Here is a 23633-nt window from a genome sequence, read left to right as displayed (position 1 = left end):
ATAACAACGCAAGTGATGTGAAGTAATACCACCTTTACCATGAGTTGCCCCAGCCCTGAAGATACTTCAGGTGCAAAATTGTTTGCTTACACTTGGATAAAGGATTAAACCAAGTATATAATTTCTTGGTATCTTTAATTTATAGGAAGCTGATGATATTTTAAAAAACAGTTCCTGGATATGGCAAACATAATTAAATTAAATTAAATTAAAATAAAGAATAATTAAATTATGTTGCAAGTGCAACATCACTTAATTATTCCTTGATAGAACATTAGTTTTTTCTGCAACTACCTGATTGTTGTGTTCAGTGATAAGTGTTTTTGTGCTTCAAAGATGGTTTTTATTTTTTAATGCAAAGAAATATTGGTGATGTGATCAGTATGATGAGCTGTGTGTATGACAAACGGACCTCCTAGATGAGTCTTTGACTCCATGGGGGCCTTACGGTAATAATAATAATAATAGCAGCTTTAATACTTTGATTTATTTGTTCATTTGGTGTTGTGTTTAAATTGTTAAGAATAAAATTAAGAAAAGATGACTTTATTCACTTTTAAACTAACAAAAATATTTACAAAAACATTTTTATAAGATTTTAGAGAAATAATTTAAAAGTCACAAATTTTCAGTAACATAACTATTTCCAGAAAGTTAATAATCATGGAAAGTAGAAATATTATCCAAATCACACAAAAGTAAAAGAAGAAACCTTACCACCCTCCAGAGATTCTGTGCAGGAAATGAAATATTGTAGTCAATGTAACAAGATACTTCCTGATGCTGTGGTGACATTGGAGCAGCTACATCATGGCTTCAAATAAAATAACTTATTATTATAAAGCTATGGTGAAATAACTATCAGTGAAACATTATTTTCCATTATATACCTTATAAAATGCACATTTCATTTATTTACACACACACACACACACACTATTTACCAATAATTGTCCGAACACTAGTAATTTACAATTGGTACCAGCAGGTGAACATCAGGTATGTCCACCTTTGGCTTTAATCACCTCCTGCACCTTTTGAGGGAGACTTCCCACCAATGTGCAGCAGACATCAGGTAGAATTTGTCTCCATTCCTCCATCAAAGCAGCACTGAGTTCAGCAACAGATCGAGGACGTGCTGCTATGGACCTCAATCGCCGCTCCAATTCTTCCAACAGGTGTTCAATGGAGGTTGAGCTCAGGACTCTGCATATGCCACAGCAGTCATTTAACACCCATCTCTTCATACCATTCCATAACAGGTGCAACTTTGTAGCATGGAACATTGTTGTGTTGATAGTAACACGGGACTGTTTCATAAAAACTTCACAGTGTAGGCAGCATCCAGAATATCAAGGTACTGATGCCTTTATGAAGCCACAGACAATGATTAGTGGTCCCACTCCAAACCAGCTGAATGCACCCCCACCATTACTCCTCCACTACCAAACTCTACTGTGAATGAAACATACTGTGTTAACAAGCGTTCACCAGGCTGCCTCCACACCCTACCATCAGACTGGAAACATGTGAACCTTGATTCATCACTCCAGAGTACTGTTTTGCACTGGTTCAGTTCACATGCTCTTCACACCAGGCCAGATGAGCTGCCTTGTTCATTGGTGTGATGTTTGGCTTGTGATGCTACTCTTCCGTGGAAACCCAGTAAATGGAGTTCTTTTTGTACAGTATTAGTGCTCACCATGGTGTCACTGGTGCTCCAGAACTCATCACGGATAGTCTGTGCTGACTGTAGCTGGTTTTTGTGTGTCACCCATTTTAACACTCTCCTGTCCCTGTCAGTCATTTATGGAGTCCGCCCTGAGTGTTTTCCTGCACTAGATGCCAGAACGTCTCCATTTGTTGATCACATTTCCAACCATTGATTTTGGATACTCTAGATGAGAGGCAACGGCATATATGGACATGCCACCAATGTGACAGCCTACAATGACACCTCTCTTGAAATCACTGAGTTCATGTCATGTTGCCATACCACCTGTATTCAACTGTTATGATGAAATACTGTTTCATACTATTTGTACACCCGTTTTTATGTTATTAAAAAACCTGGAATGTTTCAGCACTTCAAAATAACAGGGATGTCTGGAAAATTTTTGGTAGATAGTGTGTGTGTATATATATATGTTGTGTGATTAAAAAAATTTAATGACTAGAAGCCGAGAGATACCAAAATGGAAATATATATATATATACATATTTATAAAATTAATATTTACTGACTAGAACCCGAGAAAGTATCATACAAAAAACTTGAATAAATCAGGACAAGTTTCATCGGTGTCCTGACTTCTTCAGGTGAGTAAGAAATAACACAAAACTTATAAAACTAACAAGGTAAAAACATGGACTTTCCAGCTTAATAAAAAGAAGAATAGTAACAGTCATATTTGAATCGGTGACCACCACATGCTATTATTAGCATGAGTTGAATGTGTGTGACAGCTAATTTTAGAGCACCAGTACTGGATTACTGCGCTATGGGAATCAGGCAAATTGTAGCTCAGATTGTTGTTCATGTGTGAAGGGTCCAGAACTATTTCTTTGGATTCTATAATTCGTCTTTCAAATTCATTCTTGCATATATATAAATTGGTTGTGCAGTCCCAATCAACTTGGTGTTGACGTTCTTCGAGGTTAGAGTTGGCAGAGAAAAGAACATGACTGGAAAGGGCGCTCGCTCGTGTTCTACAGTAGGAGATGTCACGTCTATGTTCCTCAAGACGTAGTGAAATAGATTTATCTGTCTGGCCAAAATAAGGTCGACCACAGTCGCACATAACTTTATAAACACCAGGAAAATGCAGTTGGTTGTGTTTTGGTCGACTCAGAAAAGAACGAAGTTTTGGCAGAGTTGTATAGTCAGTCTTTATGTTGAATTTCTTCAATAGCTCTCAATAGTACCCATCTATAAAAAAAAAAAAAAAAAAAAAGGAAAGAAAACAATGCAAGACTTACAGAGGAATTTCCTTACAGAGTGCTTCAGATAAGATTCATGCAAGCATAGCAAGAGGCCAAAAAAAAATAATAAATAAATAAAAAAATAAAGAACAAGCTAGGTTAAGACCAGAGACTATCTGGATCAAACTTTCACTTTAGACAAAGAATTGAAAAATCATGGGAATAATGAGAAATCACCCAGATGTTGTAGATATGGAAAAAGCATATGACAAGAAGTCAAAAGAAACACTATTTGAAACACCACAATTATGTTGTGTTGAAGGGAACATTGAATCAAGACAATACATAGTCTATATTTAAACTGAAGAGGATGGAAATGGATATAAGGCTAGTAGCATGGATAGGGAGATGGCTGACAAACAGACAGCAGAGAGCAGTAATATGGTGGAGTCTAGGAGAATGATAATAACTAGCAGAGTACCTCAGGGTTTGGTACTAGAACCACTACTCTTTAATCTGTATATCAATGACATAGTGAAAGATTTAAGAGGGGATATTCGGTTATTTCCTGATGATGATGCAAAACTGGGCAGAGCAATAGTTGATAAAGGCGATGTAGAACTCCTGCAGGATGATTTAAATAAATTGGCATTGAGGATAAAGGATAATGATTGTCAATTTAATGTTGCAAAATGTAAGGTCATGCACTTTGGGTTGAAAAGGTTGCATATGGTGTATCATATTGATGGTAATTGATGAAGCTAGGGACTTGGAGATAATGGTGGTGGACAAAGAGTTAAAGTTCAGAGGGCATATCGCAAAAGTTGGTAAAATAGCTCAATGAATTACTTGGATGTTGAAAAATACACTAACAAGTAAAGATAAGGAACTTATTATCCCTCTTTAGAAGGGCTATAATTTAGCCACATCTTGATTACTGTGCACAGATTTGATTACCTGGGTTTCTTGGGGACCAGGAGGTGGTTGAAAATATTCAGAGATGAGCGACCAAGATGGGGACAATTCTGTGGAGTAATCCCTATGAGGATAGGTTGAAGGTTCGTGAGTTACAAAGTTTAGTTGATAGGCAGGAAAGATGGAGATGATAGAAAATTTTAAGATATTAAAGGGGTTTCATAAAAATGATGCAAGTGAAATTTTTTGATATATGACAAATAGTCAGAAAACTAGGGGGCCATCCATGGAAGTTATATAAGAGTGTGATTAGTAGGGGTGTGTGCAAACCAGATTTTTTGCATGGAGAGTGGTGAGTGAATGGAATGGATTGCCAGAATTGGTTGCGAGTTTCCTGATGGTGAATGGATTCAAGGAGAGGTATGATAGGATTTGCGTGTATGATGGTTGATTTGAGTCTCGTGATAAATCTTCGGACTCCATGGAGATGCCATAAATAATAATAATAATATTTAGATTCGAAGGAAGGCAGCAGTTAGAATTGAAAGAGATACAAGAGACTCCCACCAAGAAACCAAACATGGACCATTTTCCAAGCCACTTCTGGCCCCCCAATAAGCAAAGAAGTGGCTTTGTGCTGGAAGATGAAATCATCTCCCACCCAAAGACATTTACAAACATCCATGTCACAGTAGGATTTGAACCAACAGCCTATTAGGTGGAGACAGATGCACTATCCACTTGACCAACCAGGCTGCAACACATGACTAGTAAATTATTTAAGGAATTTACAACGTATACTGGAATATTATTAAAAGAAACTTTAATGAATACTTCCTATATTTCAGCAATGTCACATTGCCATCTTCATGGGAAGATAACTATGGCACGTGCACACAGGCACTACAAAAAGCAAACGAGGCAGAAGAGAGAAAACTAATGTTGTTCCTAAAGTCCTAAAGGTGCCCCCTAGAGGGCTATATTGGGTTGTCTTGGCTGTTGAGGTGAAGTTCTCACGATGCAGGTTTCCCAAATTTGGGGCAGTCTCATGCACCCAAATTTGTTGAGGTTTGGAAACTTTTTTAGAGCTGAGGCTGATTCCATGAACAGTCTTTCATATTTAAATTTGCTGCGGTGTATTAATGTGGCTTTCTTCCAACGTATTCTGTGGTGGGTATCAAGAGCATGGTCTGCCAGACCAGAGTGGCTGTACTGGAATTCAGAACACAAAGACTACAGGATGCAGTCTTTGTGTTCTGAAATCCTGACATTTGCGGTCCTGCCTGTTTGGCCAAAGTAGGACAGTTTACAACTACAAGGGACCTGGTATACACCAGGTAGGTCTAGGGGAGGTGGTTGGGCTCTGGTGGAGTGGATAAGGGAGGCTAATTTTTTTATATGGTTTGTAACAGGAAGTTAGGTCATATTTTTTTTAAATTTTGGATAACTTTTCAGAGGTGCCCCGGATATAGGGGGTGAAGGATTTGGTGTAATCTTTGTTATGAAAGGTGGGGGGGGGGGTTAACTGGTTTTAATATTTTTTGGGGGTTGTAGCCATTGGCTAAGAAAGTGTTAAGGATGTGGTTTGGTTCAGTGGTTAGGGCATTGTCATCTGAATAGATTAATTTTGTCTTGTTATATAGTGTTTTTATAATCCCATATTGTTGTGAGGGGGGGGGTGAGATTGCTAGTGAATGTATCTGCCTGTATGGGTGGATTTTCTGTAAACAGAGAAAACCAAGGATCCATCAGGCTGGCAAATGATTAGACGGCTGCAACACACTCAGTGAGTAAGCGATATATGATGGGTTTCTGTATCTGTAAGTGAAAAAAATTATGATCCAATAAGTTAGTTTAAGAAATATATCATTCTGTTATTGGTAGTAACTTTATCAGAAATACATACAAACATGTGTCTGTATGCACACAAACAAACATACATAGTTTTACAGAAACCATTCTATACAAACACATATAAACATACTGTATATATATATTTGTGTAGAGAGAGAGCCCAAAGACAATCCTCATGTTATGCACTTCAAAATTTAAAACTTTGTGACATAAATTTATATTTCTACCTACAATTCTATTTTATCTTTACCCTAAAGTGATTCATCTTGATTTTTGTTTATCAACTCAATGCATAATATTTCTTGATTTTTTAATGTCCCAGATTTCTCTCACAGTTATTTTCAAAAATATACTATTTTTTTAAAAGTTTTATTATTTTCATTTTTCTACTGCACTTAGAAGTATAAGTCTAATCAAAGTTTTATTATTATTATTATTATTATTACGTGACACCTCCAAGGAGTCCAAAGACTCGAGGGAGGGCACCTACTCTACAACTCTCCATCTCCACCACTCAATCTGCCAACCACAGCAAACCGCATCATTTACACCAACGCCATCTACTGCCCACCACCACTAGTATTTTCACAGACAATCACAAACATCCATGCCCATAGCAGGAATCAAACTCGCAGCCTTTTGGCTGGAGAACAGATATGCTAACCACTTGGCCAATCAGCCAGATCAACTGTTATTCTACTAGTCTGAAATCTAATGAAAAAAAAAAAAAAAAAAAAAAACACTACATCAAAGCTATATGCTATTTTTACTGGTCAGAGAACAAATTCATATTATCTCTTAATACAGCAATAGTGTGGCCTAATCAATAATTTAACAAAAGTGTTTTTTATATTAAGGCTAAGCATGGTAACATGATTGTTACAAGCCACTTGTACATTTTCTCTTCAGTTTATTATATACTATTTTTCATCATCTGTTTTATATTGATTATGAATCCTAAGTAGCTATTCATTTTGATAAAATTAATATGAGGACTGCTACTATGTTAAAAATAATTACATTAATTTCCCAATGTTTTGACCTTCATATTAAGGTCATTGTCTGACCTTAATATGAAGGTCAAAATTCAAACAGTATGTACAATTCAAACAGTATGTCAAAGTGATGACACCCATCTGATCAACCATTATTCTATTGGCCTCACCTCTCAATGGTAAAAAAAAAAACTACATCAAAGCTATATGCTATTTTTAGACAGAGAAAAAATTCATATCATCTTTTAATACAGCAGTAGTATGGCCAAATCAATAATTTAACATAAGTGTTTTTTTATATTAAGGCTAAGATTCTGGAATACCATGGTCCAATTATAATTTATGATGAACTCTTAGAACAAAAGGTTATGTTAGATACTTTTAAATTTTTAGGATGGCTGAACAAACAACACAAATGCATACAATTAACAATTGAAATTGAAAGTCAAAACGCACTTCCATTTCTGAATACACTTGTCACATCTTCCTTCTGCCAGTTTTTCCTTGACTATTAATCTAATCCTACACATACTGCTCAATATATACATAAAAATTCTTACCACCACTCAACATAAAAACTAGGTGTCATTAAAACATTAAAAAACAGGGCTTTAAAGATTTGCTCCAATGAGCAAGTGCTCAAGCATGAATTAAAAACTATCAGCAATACTTTCCTAAAAAATGGCTACAGCAAAAATGCTATCAACAAATTTCTTCATAAGACAGAACCTAATAATAAAAATAAACTAGATTACAATAAAACTGTAGCCATTCAATACATTAAAGGGATATCAGATAAAATAAATGAAATACTACACAAATACAATGCAAAATTAAAGAACTTATTCAACTCCTCCAAGGATCCTTCTCCTCCCCCAGCCCACCCTGGAGTATACTGTATTCAATCCACTTGTAACTTGCCTTATATAGGTGAAACTGGATGCACAATTCCTATCTGGAAAAAATGAACATAAACGACACATTAAATTTAATAACTATGGTAAGTCTGGCTTTTCTGATCATGTGTTGGATACTCTACACAGAATTGACCTGTTCATTGCAAGTGCAAATTTAAGGAGGCCTGTGACATTCGAATCTCCACAATAATGATGGTCAAAGAAGTCTCAAGAATATGGATGGTACATATTCTATCAACATAACCTTTTTGTTCTAAGAGGTCATTATAAATTATAATTAGGACTATGGTACTCCAGAATCTTAGCCTTAATATGAAAAACACTTATGTTAAATTATTGATTAGGCCACTTTTGTATAAAAAAAATAATATGAATTAGTTCACTGGCCATGTTAAAAATAGGATATAGCTTTAATGTATTTCCCCCCCCCCATCAGGCCAGTAGAATAATGAGTGATCAAATTATTGCCAATTTTACATGCTGTTTGAAATGTAATGTAGCTTGTTTGTATATACTCCAGACAATGACCTTAATAATAATAATATTATTATTATTACATAACACCTCCAAGGAGTCCATGAGCTCATCAAGGGCACTTGCTCTACAACTCTGTCTCCACCAACTCAATCCACGAACCGCATCTACACCAACACCATCTACCGGCGACGACAATGACCACCACCACCACTAGTATTTTCACAGACAATCACAAACATCCATGCCCATGGCGGGATTTGAACCCACAGCCTTTAGGCTGGAGAGCGGATACGCTAACCACTCGGCCAACCAGGCCGGCATATGAAGGTCGAAACATCAGGAAATCAAAGTATTTAATCTTAACACAGTAATAATCTCCATAATTGTATCAAAATGAATGCTGATCACTGTGTAACTTTAAAAGAAAGGATTCTAAGTAGCATTATTTATCATATTGCATTAAGTTTAATATTCAATTCATGTATGAATACATTTTCTCAAACTTTTTTCTTTCATATTTACCTGTAATGTTGCCTTCTATAGAAGATGCTAATATTTTCAGATGTGTTTAGTATTAGAAAGGAAAATCTACTGATATCACCTGCATAGGCAGGGATATAACACATTCTTTGAAATTCTAATGCCATCTCTAGAATGTTTCATTATATAGTTCATGCAAGTGAAACAGTATCATTGAGAAAATGAGGAATCATACTACTGACAAAAATCATCCAACTGATGGAATCATAGTGTTTTCACTCAAAGATGCAGAAACCCAACAAATATTGCTTACCCACAGAGTATGTTGCAGCTTCGTTAAGTCAAAGGAACAGTGCTTCTGTCTCCACCCAACAGCTTGTCAATTCAAATCCTACTATGACATGGATGTTTGTAAATGTCTTTGAATGGTAAATGATTTCATTTTTTTGCTTATTAGGGAAAAATTGGCTTGGAAAAAGTTTAATGTTTGATCTTCTGTCTCTCTTTCAATTCTGACTGCTGCCTTAAAACATAAATATAGACTACATATAGCTCAATATAATGTCCCTTCTGCACCACACAATTGTAGCATTTCAAATAGTCTAATTTGACTATTTTGAATTTTTATATCTTTTGTGTTATTACCTTTCATTTCTCTCTCTCTTTTTTTTAAATGAGAATCCCACCACAAAAGGTTGTCAACCTACAGCACCTTAGGCAGACCAGATATTCTGAGAACTCAATGCTAAACCAATCATGGTATATTTTTCATGCCATCAGTAAAACAAAAAAAAGAGGTAGATTTTGCACTAGACAATGAAAATCAAGTATCATCTAAAGACTTTCACAAACAAACAAGCTATTGGTTGGAAATTAGAGATGCTATTCACACTACCAGCTGACAATCTGATAGTAAATACATGGTTGTTATATATATATATATATATATATATATATATATATATATATATGTCTTAAGATGTATACTAGTTTGCTTGCTATGCTATGCTATGAAAGCAATCCAGTTTAAATCACTGAAAACCTAATACATGTATTAAATTTTAAATATTTTAAAAAATGAGACAAACCATTTTATTTGTCAAATATATAAGTATACAATGATCTGGTTTCCCTTTAATAAAAGATTAAAAACATTTATGAACTAAAAAAGGTTCAAAACCCCACCTGTTTAATGGCCTGCTTGTCATGCCATGAATTAACTGTATAACATCACCATGCTGAATTCGATCTATGGGTTCAGTTACAACTAGGTCATTTCTATAAAGAAAACACAAATGCAAAAATCAATTAAAATCAGCATTCATAAATCTGTAAGTTTTAAAGTAAATATATCTACAATGTTGGACTAATGCAATTTTTAAAAATATGAAATGCTGTACAGGAACCCTTATTTGAGGAGGAGAATATGAGCGAAATGGTTTACACCCCAATGCATAAATTAATTCAATGATCACAAGTACTGTTTAAACACAGTTCTCATGCTTCCCATCCCTAGTCATTTTTATAACAGTGGTATTTTATGGAATTAACCTTCCTACTGGCCACTGTGTTTTGAGGTCCACCAAAATGTGGATTCTAGTTATATGTCGCTTCACAGAATGCTCACAGTTTTCACACTTGTATGATTGTGACTTACATGAAACAACCCATGATATTTATAATAACATATAATATTACATGCAATACTTTGAGCCCTATTTCTGAGAATTGTGCTTTTGAATTGAAACAAACAGTTATGATATGAATTGTGTGTTACCTAAGCTCTCTGCATAATATACAACTAAAGCAAAATCAATTATTAATGCCATTTTTATAATTATTTTTGATGTTCAGTTGACAAATAATCTTGTGCACTTTATTTTAAAAGAAAAAAAAAACATGATAAATAAAATTTGGTTCTGGAAAGATTGAAGCAGAAAATAATACATACTATTATTATTGTTATGGTTTGGTAATGTAGACATCTGAAAATCATTGCAAAAATAATTGCTGCAATATCATCAATATATCTTGGTATGATGTACTGATTTGAAAAACAAAGATGGCAAATTTACAATTAATAAATAAATTCACTGCTAAGGCTGATTTCTTGTCACATTTCAAAATTTATTTCATTTTCACATACTGTATGTGAAATTCGTTTGCATCTTTGGAAACAAACACAATAAATAAATTATACAGCAAAAACTTAAAATATTAAAGGACATTGATGCAGCTATATTTGTTAAGCAAGGGTTTCATAGCCATTGCTGACTGTAAGAATGGTTCTTCAGACTTGGAATACCTCTATATACAGCACAATGGTTTTCTTCCATCTCATCCTATGTGATGTTGATGTCTAAAGCATGGTCTACAAGTCCTAACTTACCATAATGATGGTAGTGAATATATATCTTGCATTCTTTGAGGCAGATGTTAATAGACCTCCCTATTTGTCCATTGTAGACCAAGTCATAATGCACTTCATACATTCCAGGTTATGATAGAAGATGGAGTATGTCCTGTGGTGGGCAGATCAGACCTGCTAGTTGAAGTGCAGTTTGAACATGGTGAAGCACACCAGAGGGAAAGGTGGGGCATGTAATATTTTATTCATTTTGTAGGGACTGCAGCCATTGGCCAAAAAGCGCAGTGAAGGTGGCTATATCACTAGAACAAACAACTCTGACTCTATATTTTGAGTATTACATAATGCTGGGCCAGATTATGTTTTTTTTTTTAATGTGACTATCTTCCAGTGTGCATACTTGTCTTGTCTTAAGCTTTTCATGAACCACTGAAGTTCTTTAGATGTGGACTTCACAACCATGACCATCTTGAGGATAAGGTGGTTGGCCCTATGCCTCCCAGCGTGTCCTATGTCTGTAGATGTGTGTGTGTGTACGTGTTCACGGGGTCGGTTTTTCTGTTCTGGGGGGACAATAAACCTGAGTTTCCAGGTGTTGGATTCTGAATGAAGAGAAATTAAAGTTATTAATATTTCTTTCAGAATCCAACATAATCCTCCATATCATAAGCAAGACTTGTAAAACATTGTTTATTGTTTGTCTCTTGCTTAAACTGTGTTACTCATATAATTGTTCTGAATTTTGTTTATTACTAAATGAAGGTGTGATCTTAACTAATATAATGGTAAGGAAAGGAACTGTATAAAATTATTTTTCATTACTGTATGTATTTTATGTAATGCTTCTGTTTATGTTTTGTTTTGGCTGTTGTCATGGAGACAGAGTTAAAATTAGATAGCTCAAGCTTAGAATGTGAGCTATGGTATTCGACAGGAGAAAGAATTAATATGAGTTGAAGTATGAGAACCGATTTTGGCAGGAAGAAGAGTGGAGGTATATAAGTGGAAAGTGAAAGTATATGGGAAAAAGAAGCACTCCCAACAGTAGAGAGAAGAGGGGAAGAAGCACTCAAAACAGCACGGAGGGAGTTTATAGGCAGCACAGAGTAAAGTAAGGGGTTGCAGTATCAGGAATTGTAGTGCTGTAATTTGATTAATAAAGGACCGGGAAATTAATAGGCAATTCTTATGGGCAGCACGGAGTAAAGTAAGGAGCTGCAGTATCAGGAATTGTAGTGCTGTAATTTGATTAATAAAGGACTGGGAAACTAATAGGCATCCCAGAATAATTCTACTGAGTTCTAGAATTACTAAGTATTCCAGAGTCGTTTTAAAGGATGCAAAGCTGAATTTGTTATATAGAAGTAAATATGGAATAAGTGTTCTGCCTTATTACAAGTGCATCAAGACTTGTATGGCGCGATGATTAATAATTCAGTTATCATAAAGAAGATCTCTTTTGAATAGTGTGGCTTCAGAGTGATAAGTAAATATAGTTTTAAAATGTGCCTACAGTGAATCTGATGTGCAAAGGATTTAACCCAGTAAGAACAGTCCCATTTTATTATATTTCAGTGTGAAGATATAAGAGTTAGCTCCATCTGATATATCCTAACATTAACTGTAGCATTCTACTAAGATGAGTCGAAGTTGAAACATAAAAGTGTTCCCCCCCCCCTGAAGTGATAACTGCTTCTTTACTGAATTAAGTGTTTGCTAACTGAGTGATAACAGTAAGAATATTTACTGAAAGATTCTGTAATATTGAACTGTGTGAACCATTTTAATTATTTGGAAAAATATTGATTTGATAGCTGAATGTCTAATGCCTAAATTTATGTAAATGTTATGACGAGTTGAACTAAGTTAATTTGCATTATCTTGTTTTCATAGTTATGCTTATGTACATGTTATATAACCCTGCATTAAATGTTTTGTTTTATTGAATTCAATGTGGTGTGTGCCTGATTCTCTTTCACTGCACCGTTCATAAATTTATCGGACCTTGTGGAAGCCTTAAATAATAATTTTAAACTCGGCCTGTATGAATAGTAAGATTGCTAAAATTAGTTGATGATTGATTCTACTATTTTGCATAGACTAATCTGAATATAGTGTGGTGCAGTATAAATATAAATTTCTCTATATTTTGATTAGTAATCAACACAATTAATTAATTTAAATAAGAATAACGTTCCTACAAAATGGCAGATTCAAAGCCAGGATGGATGACACAACACAGGTGAAAAAAACCCCTACCTCCAAATGAGACTGACTAACTCACCTTTAGTCTAAAGAGACCAGTAAAGGTTCCTCACATCTTGGATGGAGAATTGAACCCAGGTCTTTCTGACCAAAGGGTTTTGTCTATACTGACTGAGTTATGGAGGCTCCCAGTGTGTGTACTAGCTTCTGTAAATCGAAAAAACAGTAAACCATATGAAAGAAGTGAGACTAGCACATCAATAAAGGATAGACAATTATTTAATTCTATTTTCAAATGCAAAGTGAATTTTAAGGTGTTGGTGGTTTAATGGGCTATGCACAGCACTGGGAAAGGGTTAAAAACCATTTCAGTTCCAATATTTCATATCAATCACAAAGACATTTTCAGACTACAAACACTTGTAACACACACACACACACAGAAAATTTCTCTGTGAGGTGAGATGAAATATTGCAGGAATTCAAATAGTTAATCTTTCCCAATGCTGTGTATACTCCATTAAACTTCTAACACGAATTCCTCCAAGCACTTAAGACTTCATATGCAGTCTGAATGGTAAACATTCAGACTAAAGGTTTGAAAGCTGCTGTACTAAATACTTTGTTCTTTCTCCAAATGCTTCATATAAAAATTAGCCAAAGTGTGTGTATGCAGGGGGGAGCCTGTGTATTATTGCTTTGTACAATTTTAGATTTTTCCTTTATATTCCATAGAATTCTATAGAGTTTATTGCTGTAACAATGTAGCTTTCTCACAAAACTCAACTACCTTCACCACAATAAATTAAAGATGCCAAGAAATGATATTTTTGGTTTAATCCTTTATCCAAGTGTAAGCAAACAAAGTTTGTGCCTGAAATATTTTCAGGACAGGACAACTCGTATATAGAAGCTAATGACTTCCCATAGATGGGAAGGATGTGCCTGAAAATATTTCAGGCACAAACTTTGTTTGCTTACACTTGGATAAAGGATTAAACCAAGAATATAATTTCTTGGCATCTTTAATTTGCAGTATAACCAAGTGGATAAATTTCCAACTACCTTCACCAAACATTTTTGGCTGCCTCTAGGCTCTACAAAATAGGTAAAATACTACATACCTCTGTCTCTCTCTTCCTTTCCAAATATACAATACCAAAGTGCTACTGATTGTATCCCATATATTCAGAGTACATCTGAAAAGACATCTAAAGAAATATAACTTTCATACCATATTCAAATCACACTCCAACTGGCAATCCTGTTCTGGTCAGAGTAATGATAGCTGGTTGCTTATGCTAGATCTTTTCTCTGGTTTTGGGATGGCAATGACAATTAACTTCTGTTACGTATTCAGAAACTCCTCCTCGACAAGTATTCTGTTGTAGTACAAGAAGGAAATCCATTGAAGATGGTGAAAAATACTTGATCATCACATAACAAATGTAATCAGGCCCTACTGCACTGGCATGAAAGAGTAAAAGTTCTAGTAGCAAGGCTTATACATTGGACATACATAACTGGTAATTAGTTTACGGAATTAACAACGCATATAAAGTATATTAATTAAAGGTAACTTTAATAAATAACTTCTATATTTCGGCAACGTCACGTTGCCATCTTCAGGAACATAAAGATATGGTATGTGCACGCAGGCACTAACAAAAGCAAATGAGGAAGAAAGCAAGAAACTAATATTGTTCCTAAAGTCCTAATGGTGCCCTCTGGTGGGCTAATTTGGTTGTCTTGGCAGTTGGGCTGAAGTTCTCAAAATGTAAGTCTACCAAATTTGGGGTAGTTTCATGCACCCAAATTTGTTGAGGTTAGGAACGTTTTTTACGTTTTTCAGAAGCTCTAAAAAACATTCCTAACCTCAACAAATTTGGGTGCATGAAACTACCCCAAATTTGGGAGACTTACATTTTGAGAACTTCAGCTCAACTGCCAAGACAACCAAATTAGCCAAGCAGAGGGCACCATTAGGACTTTAGGAACAATATTAGTTTCTTGCTTTCTTCATTTGCCTGTGTGCACATACCATATCTTTATGTTCCTGAAGATGGCAACGTGACGTTGCCGAAATATAGAAGTTATTTATTAAAGTTACCTTTAATTAATATACTTTATATGCGTTGTTAATTCCGTAAACTAATTACCTACAAAGAGTAAAAGTGATCTTTTTAGTTCCTCCTAACAAACGGTTGATGGTACGGCTCTGGCCCATTTATAAAAGTTGAGTCAATAACTCTCTCTTATTGCGCTTTCAACAATATCTGTTGTACTTTCAAAAACTTTTTGATATTTTTTTAAACATTAAAATTTTAGGAGAAGAAGAAGCTGTTGAGATTCTAGCAATTCAACTTACAGAAGAATTGGAAAAGTACCATGTGGACATAATTAGCATTACTGAGACAAAGAAGACAAAACCAGTGACATATTACTAAATAATATGTACAGGATGGTACTTTCAGGCAATAAAGATCAAGGAAAGGAAGGCATAGTGATAGCATTCAACACCAAAACATGAGTATATACTTCTTGATTGGAGGGCAGTTTCAAATACAGTTATGTGGGCAAACTTGGGAACATGGACTCTAGATCTGGCTCTAACTGAAGAGACCTCAAATAAAGGTTGAAACCAGTCTGGGTAGTGACCCTTCCCATAATGCATAGCATTATACATGTCTGTATTGCATTATGGGATACTAAGGCAAGTGATGTGAAGTCATACCACCTTTACCACGAGTTACCCCAGTCCTGAAAATACTTCAGGCACAAACTTTGTTTGCTTACACTTGGATAAAGGATTAAACCGAGTATACAATTTCTTGGTATCTTTAATTTAAAGTTTGCATGTGAAGTCACTTCATGACTGGGCTACTTGTATATAGAGGTTAATGACTTCACATCAATAACCTTAGTACCCCATAATGCAATGCGCACATCCTTATAGACATGTATAATGCTATGCATTATGGGGGTCACTACCCAGACCAGTTTTGACCTTTATTGAAGTCCCATCAGTGGGAGCAAGACCCAGAAGTGATAACATGGTTGAAGTACAATAATAAATTTAGTTTAATCCTTTATCCAAGTGTAAGCAAACAAAGTTTGGGCCTGAAGTATCTTCAGGACTGAGGCACTCATGGTGAAGGTGGACTAAGCTCTCATCACTTTTGTCTTAGTATTTCCCATAATGCAAAGCACATCTCCTTGCAAACATGTATAATGCTATGCATTAAAGGAAGGGCCACTACCCAGACCGGTTTCGACTTTCACCCAGAAGTCGTGATACTAAGGTGGAAGTAATGGAGAAGTCATATTTACCTATACAAGTTGCCAAAAGGTGTCTCACCTTATTATTAAATTACTCTGGATTTAGAGAAAGATGTTGGAAGTTTTTTTCCACTTGGTTAGACTACAATAAATTTAGTTTAATCCTTTATCCAAGTGTAAGCAAACAAAGTCTGCGCTTGAAGTATCTTCAGGACTGGGACAACTCATGGTAAAGGTGGTTGAAACTTAAAAGCGTTCCCCCCCCCCCCCCCCCGAAGTGATAACTGCTTCTTTACTGAATTAAGTGTTTGCTAGCTGAGTGATTTCAACTTTTAAGTTGAAACTCAAAAGTGTTCCCCCCCCCGAAGCTCTCATCGCTACTTGTCTTAGTATCTCCCATAATGCAAAGCACATCTCCTTGCAGACATATATAATGCTATGCATTAAGGAAAGGGTACCACGAGTTGCCTCAGTCCTGAAGATACTTGAGGCGCAAACTTCGTTTTGCTTACACTTGGATAAAGGATTAAACTAAATTTATTATAGTCTAACCAAGTGAAAAAAACTTCCAACAAGGTTGAAGTAATGCAAAATTCCTATTTCCATATACAAGTAGTCAAAAGCTATCACACATTACTACTAAAATACTCTAGATTAGAGATAGATGTTGAAAGTTTTTTCTATAAATTATACTATAAATTAAAGATGCTAAGAAATTATATTCTTGGTTTCCTCATTTATCCAAGTGTAAGCAAACAGAAATTGTGCATGAAGTCACTTTACAACTCCACTACTTGTTGGCTACTTGTATATGGAAATATGACTTCTGCATTACTTCAACTTTGGCATCACTTCTGGGTCTGGCTCCATAAAGTTAATGAAAACTTTAAAAAAACTCGTAAAAGCCACTTAAAGTTAAGCAGCTTTTACAAGTAAATTGTAGACTTGACTATACAAACATTATTGAAGGAAAAATGAAACAAATTGAAAACAAGAACCAAACTTTGTATTCTCATTGAAAAAATCTGAAGAAGACATTGAGTCATTCAGCTAGGGTGGTATATGGGGGAAGTTGTCTGCAAGGATAGAAAAATAAGAATATCATGGTGGACATAAGTTAAAGAAGCAGTTCTGGAAAAGAAGAAAGCATACCAAAAGTTCCAAGCAAATATGTCAGCAGATGCCCTAAAAGAATACAGAGAAAATGTAAGAGAACTAAGCTGTGTGTAAAAGGAGCTAAACAAAAGTCATGGAAGACTGGTAAGAATATAGAAAATAAATATCAGGAAGGTGGAAAAATGTTCTGGAGGCTATTGAAAGCAGCTTAAAAATGGAGGAAAGAGTACTATAAAAGGAATGAAAGATCACAAAGGTGGCATTAAAATTAAACACAAGGATATCCTAGTGTCTGGAGTAATTACTCTGAAAGACTGTTAAACGAATCAAGGAGTGACAGAACAGTAATAGAAAATTTTAAGGAGGAATGCAAAGAGGAGTACATATCAATACTTGAGGTAGAAAAAGCTGCCAAAAACTGAAATGTGGAAAGGCAGCTGGAGTAGATGATATCCGACCAGAAATGCTTAAGTATGAAGGTATAAAAGTTTTGTGGTGCACCTTGTCAGAAGGTTGAATTCCCAATGATTGGAGTAGCTCTCTTAGTACCCATCTATAAAAAAGAGAATAAAACTGAATGTGAGAATTACAGAGGAATCTCTCTACCAAGTGTTCAAGATTTATGCAAGAATACTTGAAAAGAGGTTGAGAAAGACTGTGGAAAAGAAACTTGGAGAAGAACAAGCTGCTTTCAGGCCAAATAGAGGTTGTCAAGATCAGAATTTCATTTTAAGACAAATAGTTGAGAAACTGTGGAAACATAAGGATTTTTCTTAAGTTTTGTAGATCAGGAAAAGGCATACAACAAGCTGCCCAGACAAAAGCTTTAAGACACTAAAATTATATAGGGTGAATGAAACATTATATAGAGCAATACACAGTCCATATTTAAATTGTCATTCAGCAGTTAGAATTGAAGGAAATACAGGAAGATAGTTTCATGTAACATCAGGGGTAAGACAAGGATAAATAGGAGGGGAGACACATTATCTCCCCTCCTATTTATCATTTATATATACAGTGGTATCTCGCTAATCCGAACCTCTTTAGTCCAAACCCTCCAGTAATCCGAACTGCGGTTTGAAAAAAAAAAGTTTTATTTATTGCGTATTATTATTTTGTGTGCTATTATTTTTATTTAATAATTAATATTTTAACTATTATTATTTATTTTATTATTATTACAGTACAGTATTTTTTTCATACTGTCGATTCTACGCTTATACTGTAGGCCTATTTTGATTTATTGTGTGTTGTGTGTTCACGTTTGCTGTTTTATACTGTACAGTGCATACTGTATTGTGGATATGAATCACAAATACAGTATACACAAAAAGAGGAAATTCAAAACATGCATAATTTGGTTAAAAATATAAATTCAGATGTTGAAATTTCACAAACAGATGTTACGGAATGGGTTACAGGTAGAACCGAAAGTGAATTCGAAATCAAATCAGATGCTGAAATTATAAATATGATACTACACAATGAATTAGAAGACGATGATGAAGAACTCGAAGAAAAAAAAGTAAAACATGAAGAGGTAGTTTGACAGTTTTAATATGTGTATAGAATGGGCTAACCAGAATGATACGCCATTCCACAAAATTTTATTGCTAATGCAGCTCCGAGAAGAAACATTCGAAGAAGTTTAGCTTCCAAGAAGCAAAAGAAAATCAGTGACTTTTTTTTTACAAAGAAATAAACTTTTTTTGCGTTGTGTACAAGAAAGTGATATTTTTCACACAAATTAAGTTACGTGCTAAACTATGCAATTTTATTAAATCAGAATCCTCAACAATAAGGTACATACAAATTAAATTTTTTTACTAAAATAAACTCGTGTACTGTATTATTATTATTTTTTTGTTTGTTTTACATTACAGTACAGTAGCTTTTTGTTTTCTATCAGTTACTTCATTTATGTACAGAATTAAATTCATGTACCATTAGAATCTGATTATTTTTTGTCTTAAACGCTAGTTATTGTTGCCTCTTGGAACAGAATTAAATTCATGTACCATTAGAATCTGATTATTTTTGTCTTAAACGCTAGTTATTGTTGCCTCTTGGAGGAAAATTCGCTAATCCAAACTTTTCAATAATCCGAACGTGCATGGTTTTTATTAGTTCGGATTAGCGAGATACCACTGTATCACATTATGAAAGAAAGTAGCATCAGGCCTGTTATTAGAATTTGGAGATGTTAAACTTAGCTTTTTTTTATGCAGATGATGATGATATACTCTGAAACACATCAAGTACAAGTCTCCAAAATTCACTAACTAAATTGGATAACAGCTGTAATAAAAATTTGGCATGAAAATCAGCAATAAAGCAACCAAAACTATGAAAATAGGCAGGAGCATAAAAAATTTCATCTCCATTTTGGAGATCTTACAGCTATTTAGGCATAGTTTTTAGTAAAGATGGCAAGTTAAATCTGGAAATAGAGAACAAAATAAGCAAAACTGGTATAGTGGATAGCGCTGAATAAATTTATATGAACAAGAGAGAAATTAGCCAAAACATCAAACTAGCAGTATACAAGAAGGTATTCAAATCAATTTTTTAAGTTATGGATATGAGACATAGGTTAGAAATAAAACAAAGATTGATCAAAGACTAGATACTACAGATATGAGGGTTCTAAGAAAACTTAGAGGAGTGAACAGATGGCATCAACAACTGCAGAATCGTATTAAAAATAAAGATATTAGAAAGGAACTTGACATTGTTAACATTCAAGTGCCAGCAGAGCTCATCTAAGGTGGTATGGCCACTTAAATAGAATGGGTGAAGAAAGGTTAGCAAAACGGGTGTTTGATGCCAAGATGGCAGGAAAGAGACCCAGAGGAAGACTAAGACTAGGTAGATTGATTCAGTCAGAAGTGTCTTAGAAGTATGAAGTAATAGTTTGATTTGGAGGAAAATTTGTTGATAGGAGATTAATAATAATGTAAACTTAATGATGTAGTGCAGTCATTTTTTACCTGACAACCTCCCCCCCTTCAGGGTGCATATCAGGAAATTGATGATTATCAAAGAAAGAGCCAAACGTTTTATTTTGATAATGTAAATTATACAGAAATACTGAAAATAAATATCAATCCATATTTCAAAGCTGACTATATGTACAACTTTGAAAGTTGCAAAATCTTGGCCATAGAGCGTGTGGTAGGAAGTCAGCTGAATAAATTCATATGGAATAAGAAGGAAAGTCAAAACATATATTTTAGATTTTTTTTTTTTTTTTTTTTGTCACAAGTTGCCCCAATCCTGAAGATACTTCAGGTGCAAACATTGTTTGCTTACACTTGGATAAAGCATTAAACTAAATATATAATTTATATATATTTAGCATCTGCTTTTTTGATTCACTGTTTCTGATTATGTGTGTGTGAGAGAGAAAGAAAGAGAGAGAGCTATATTGAAAATAAAAACACTAGCTAGTGATGGTAGTGGGAGTTAGATGGCAGTGGTGTAGTTGGCAGATTGAGTGATGGAGACAAATAAGTGTAGAGTAGGTGCCCTCCCTCGATGAGTCCTTGGACTCCCTGGAGGTATCACATAATAATAATATTAGCTCTATCCATGTACAAACCAATTTCAACTTATGGATCTGAGAGCTGAGTAAGAAATAAAACACTCCATCAAAGACTTTGATATGAGACCACAGATATGAGAGATCTGAGAAAGATTGGGAGAGTGAGCAAATGGCATCAATGGCAGTAATTTGTTAAGGATGAGGATATTAGGAAAGAACTTGCCATTGTTAGCATTCAAGACTGTATTAGAAGAGCTAATCTCAGATGTATGGTCGCTTAAACAGAATGGGAGAGGAAAGATTAGCAAAACAAGTGTTCTTTTGCCAGGTTGGCAGGAAAAAAAAACAAGAGGAAGACCAACATATAGATGGATTAATTTCAGTAAAAAGTGTCTTAAGAAGACAGAAATGTAAGATCAGATAATGTTGGAGTCTTGACAGATTAATTTGGAGGAAAACTGTTGATTGGAAGTTAGTAATGGTGTAATTTTTCATGTAGTATTATCATAATATCCTGTACACTCCTGAGTATAGATATCAGGAATTTGATGATCTAAAATGTCACTTCAATTATTCCTTAAGCGTCGTAAAATGTCATCAAATGTCGACTGAATCCCACTCACTAAAGGTTTAATCCTACAGTACATTAGTAGAATGCTAATTCTACTAAAAGTTTCTTTTAATAGAATTAGCATTCTACTAAAAGGTACACGCAAAAGGTATGTGCCCAATGTGGGCACATACCTTTAACCCCCCACACACACTGGCCTGGTTGGCTAAGTATATAATGTCTCCAATCTTCAAATTAGCCAGGAAACAAAGAAAATTAAAAGGAATTAAAGAAACTTTCATGCTAAATTACTTTGATATGGAAATAATACAATTAACAAAGGTAATATGATGGAAAGCCAAATGAATAAATTTATATGTACTAAGAAAGAAATCACCTAAAACATTGAACTGCAATCAAGTAGTACACAAGAATACCCCTAATTTTTTCAAGAAAACTGGTCTGCAGAGCATGCTAGATAGGAGAAGAAAAGATGATATGAGTGAGATTCACTATAACATATCTTTCAATACAACACTATTCCTTTGGTCACTATGAGTTACAATGAGTCAGTCAACTACATAAAAGAATATAAGATTAATAATATTTGACAATTTAGGCAGTCAGTCTCTCCAAGATATATAGTCATTTAATCAGAAACGTGTCAAATGATTAGTCAAACAAATATTTGAAATAAAGATGGCACATGAAAAAAAGCCAAGGTATGCTGATCCTATTACAGAACTAACAAATAATAAATTTAGTCAGCTATTTTAATTTATTCTGGACTTGGCTTGGAGAATTCCCAGAGGCAGAGCTACATGCCACCAGATGGCTCCAGGTTGCAGATAGGGAAACGGTCTTCAGATATGAAGACTAGTTACCAATGTAGTCCCAGACAAGCAGCACCGATACCAGCAGAGCACAGAGGTGTACCACTGGTAAGGGCACTCCTTTAAATACCACAAGGTTCCATGATGGTGTTGGGACAATGGCGAGTCTGTGTCACCATTTCAAAAAGGCAACTTACCCTGGCAGCAGGACTGTCAATACATCTTGGAGATGAAGATCCAGAGGACTGACACGGCTTCAACATGATAACCATGGGCAATGATGAATTTTTGTCTCTGTGGTTATGACACAGCAGTAGAGAAGGCAATGGGAAACCACTCTACTAAGATTCCAGGATAACCTTCATGATGACGATGCATTTTTAAGGTCATGAGTCCTCAGACATGAGGAGATCGAAGAGAGAGAGAATTTACTTTATAAAGCTATACATTTATAGTAACATTACTTACCTTTCAGGTCTTTTAATAATCCACCAATTATTTACATCTTTAAAACTGTAGCATGTTACCTGCCAATAAAATAAGCATTAATTTTCAAATAAATGGCAAATTTGTGTAAAAATATATATGCATTTAATTTTCAATTATTGTAAGCACAGAGCATTATCAGCACAGCTATGAAGCTCTGTAGACCCAGCAACATTTTTCAAAAAAAGTGTAACTGTGAATTCAGAGCTTCACAACTGCAACTATAAATTACTTGCATTATTCGTTATGACAGGAATTTTATTAATTTCTCAATCATTACCAAACAGATATAACATAAACAAAATGATATATTATTTCTGATGATCTATGTATATTTCCTGGAGCTTTTTCAGTTGAAATGCAAAATACAAAGTATCTTTTTGTCTTATATGTGAGGAATCTTATCTAATATCAAATGAAATATATTCTGCTTATTTATTCTTATATGAAACATTTGTTCTAACAGACATAATCTGTATGGAAACTACCAACCAACAAAATAAAAAAATATTTTGAACTTGAGCTTGATTTTGATAAGAAAAGAAGAAAACTGCCTCCCTTGAAGTTTATTTTCTAATAAATTCATTTGCTGATGAAATGCTAATTAATATAAACCATGTTTTGGGAAGGGGAAAAAATGCTCATGTTACTTATGAGCATTTTTCCCACCCATCATAATATGGAAAGCA

General features: G+C 34.6%; 1 protein-coding gene across 1 annotated transcript in view; it reads right to left on the bottom strand.

Annotated features, from left to right (window-relative positions):
- rt (Protein O-mannosyltransferase rt) overlaps positions 1–23633 on the bottom strand; it is a 375338-nt gene that overhangs the window by 147531 nt on the left and 204174 nt on the right. The window contains exons 11-13 of the mRNA XM_090396396.1: positions 22927–22985; positions 9746–9838; positions 718–814 (exon numbers count right to left, since the gene is read on the bottom strand). Coding sequence (XP_090252522.1) covers positions 718–814; positions 9746–9838; positions 22927–22985 — 249 coding nt within the window. The remainder of the gene's footprint in view (positions 1–717; positions 815–9745; positions 9839–22926; positions 22986–23633) is intronic.

Source organism: Typopeltis vanoorti, chromosome 8 (assembly GCF_054136105.1).
Source record: "Typopeltis vanoorti isolate ZY-2024b chromosome 8, IOZ_Tvanoo_1.0, whole genome shotgun sequence".
Taxonomy (NCBI): domain Eukaryota; kingdom Metazoa; phylum Arthropoda; class Arachnida; order Uropygi; family Thelyphonidae; genus Typopeltis; species Typopeltis vanoorti.
This window is presented reverse-complemented; position numbering and strand designations above follow the sequence as displayed.